This window comes from Nicotiana attenuata, unplaced genomic scaffold (genome assembly GCF_001879085.1).
Source record: "Nicotiana attenuata strain UT unplaced genomic scaffold, NIATTr2, whole genome shotgun sequence".
Lineage (NCBI taxonomy): Eukaryota > Viridiplantae > Streptophyta > Magnoliopsida > Solanales > Solanaceae > Nicotiana > Nicotiana attenuata.
Window position 1 is genome coordinate 1 of NW_017697130.1, and position 3,069 is coordinate 3,069.

General features: G+C 38.2%; 1 protein-coding gene across 1 annotated transcript; it reads right to left on the reverse strand.

The window, feature by feature from the left end:
• Window positions 1-953: 953 nt before the first annotated feature.
• On the reverse strand, window positions 954-2,272 carry LOC109222681 (uncharacterized serine-rich protein C215.13-like; the record flags this gene model as incomplete). The annotated part of the gene is made up of 5 exons (XM_019387007.1): window positions 2,001-2,272; window positions 1,686-1,844; window positions 1,491-1,614; window positions 1,147-1,425; window positions 954-1,070 (listed from the first exon to the last, which is right to left on the reverse strand). Coding segments are annotated over exons 1-5 (951 nt in total), but the record flags the coding sequence as incomplete, so codon positions are not given.
• Window positions 2,273-3,069: the final 797 nt, after the last annotated feature.

The following is a 3,069-nucleotide window of genomic DNA, read 5'->3' on the forward strand; positions in this document are numbered from 1 at the left end:
TCATGAAATAATCTTCAGCTAACTCAAACTTGGCAATAAAAACATAGAGTTATGGGTGGTGATGGTGCATAATATGAATTACTCCTCTCCTTACCTATGAATTTCATTGGTAGCTATAAAATGAAGAAAAATGAATGCATAAAGGTGGGATTTGGCGATTTTAATGATTTATTTGTTTCTTCAAAAAGCCAAGTAGGAGAGGAAAAAAAAAGACAAGTAATAAAACAATATATGGTGAAATGAAATTAACCTGTTACATGTGGGGGTTTTAAGCTGTCCACAAGAAAATGCATGGTAGGGACAAAACAGGGATGGTCACTAAACAGAAAAGAGAAATCTCTGAAGCTATATCTTTTGGTAATTGGTACATTTTGCAGTGGGCACATTTTCCTCATATCCACTTTGGACTCAAGCTGGAGAGCAACAAGCAAGCCAACTTGGACCATGCAGTTGCAGGAGAAGGTCCTCATAAATCACTTGGTCTTTACTAAGATCAACACTTGAACCAAAACTTAAACATATATATATTTCTAAATATTATTTTCAAGTTGTAAAAGTCTATCCAAATGACGTATACAGTTTGTCTCTGAAGTCTCCTGTGGTATCTTTCATTTTTTTTTTGCCTTTTTCAGTGTGTTCCCTTTTTGCAGGGCCGTGGGATTCTTTGGTTGTGGCTAAATATCATGTATTCTAACTAGCTACATCCAATGTTTACTCCAATAACATACACTTGCTCTTGTAACTTTTTATAAGTATCTATTAATATTGGTGTGGATGCCCTTGCCAAATGTTTTTGTTTTTGTTACTTCTACATTGCAAGTAAGAATCAGCCGATTTGTAGAACATATTATGCACAAACTGATGAAATTTCTAAGTAAATTTATCGCCTAATCTTCAGGTATATATTGTTCCTAATATGCATTAGCACATAAAATAAAGCTCATCAATCTTACATTGGTTGTCTCAGCACGCGGCTCGATCCAAGTAGTTTTTGTTCCATCCTTCAACTTCTTCATGTGTGTTTCCTCAAATACCTCATCATGAGTAACTGGTCTTCCTTTAGCATTTTTCTGAAAAAATAAATAATATGTTAAAAATGGTAACTAAAATAGTTATAAATCAAGAAAAATATAATAAACACATTACCAATCTTCTTCGATGAGCCGCAATACTAATTGAGCCGCCCGTGTGCACCGAGCCACCCTTGTTGGACAAACGGGCTGCCTTTCCTTGTTCGCTCTTCTTCTTAAATTTCGGAGAATTCCAATACTCAAGAAGTTTAACCCATAAATCATCAAGAATACAACTTGGCCTCGTATTACTTTCTCGAGCAGTCCGAAGCAGATCGGACAACCTATCAGAACATTTCTTAAAGAAAACGACTCGTACCTCAGCCTCAGAATCGCGTGACCATGCACACTTCAACTGCAAATAAAACATGTTATAATGAATAAAAAGAGTTGAAAACTAAAGTAAAATATTAATTTTACCCTAAATTCAGCAAACATTTTGTCCCTAATGTTAGTTGGAACTTCTGACCAGAACCTCCATGGTGCGTGATAAAACGAACACATCGATTCAACCACGGCTTTCGTAGCCTGAGGAGGATAAAAGCTGCATTGAATTTGAATAAGTTAGAAACTATATTTAGAAATTAATTAGGAATTAAAAAGATGAATATTTACCCTGCTCCATCGGACACAATAATCAACCTCCGAAGATCATCATATTTTCCAACATTTGGAGGATCCTGACTTCGTGTAGAAGTCTGTGCAGGAGGCTGTGTAGCTGTATCACTATCGGTATATTGGGATGTCGAATTACTATCGACTCCAATATGTAGCCTACAAATGCTGGGAGATGAAGATGGAGTGGATTCAGACAAAGGCATGGAAGAGTGGCTAGCAGGCTAACTAAATGATGAAAGCATGCCAGAGGAAGATGATGAGGGTATGCCATGCGAAAGTGGAGTGGATTCAGACGAAGGCATGGAAGAGTACCTAGAAGGATGACTAGATGATGAGGGCATGCCAGTAGAAGATGATGAACGAATGACCGGAGAAGATGATGATGGCAAGAAAGGGTAAGATGATGAGGGTATGCCATGCGGAAGTGGAGTGGATTTAGACGAAGGCATGGAAGAGTACCTAGCAGGCTGACTAAATAATGAGGGCATGCCAGAGAAAGATGATGAATGAATGATTGGGGAAAATGATGATTGAATGCCAGAGGAAGATAATGAAGGAATGACCGGAGAAGATGATGATGACATGACTGGGTAAGATAATAATGAGGGTACACCAGGCCTAAGTCCATGTGCTGGGAAGATGTAGGATTAAAGAAGGGGGTGGATGAGGGGGCCTTATACCCTAGGTGAGGTATAGAGTATAAGGGAGGTGGAAATGATAACGGGCATGTAGGTGGAGGCACATGCGAACTAGAAGGTGCGTGTGGGGGAGAGGTAGTGATACCTAAGTTACCAGAAACTTTTGTTTTCTTTCTTTTTTTACCCTTCTCTGGTGCAGTACCCTCTGGACGATCTTTACCTCGAGGAGCCATCTAAACAATATAAGCATAAGAAAAAATATGTTAGTATGTTTAGCAACAAATTTAAATGCATAACATACAAGTTAGTAAAAAGAACAAACATGTCAATCCTAATCGCTTAGTTCATCTTCATCAGAAATTTCATCCTCCTCGCTTGTTTCATTTTCATCATCATATTCTTCCTCCTCAGTTAGTTCATTTTCATCAGCGGAATCTTCCTCTTCATTAGCCATAGATGTTCCAACCTCATGTTGAACTGAAGGATCAACTTCTTCGTACATGCCTTCAATATGCAGTTCATCTGCTAATTCATCATCCACAATTAGTTGAACACTTGATATATCATTTTGGTATGCTATATCTAGTGCATCCTCAACTTCTATTCTACCAACCGGCTTAGTTTTTATGACCACCCACCAATCAGTCTTATATTTACACGACGACGGATAAGGAGCGTAATCACTTGCTTCACATTTTGTGCAATGATAAATGGATCATATCTTGCATACTTCCTCGTGTGAT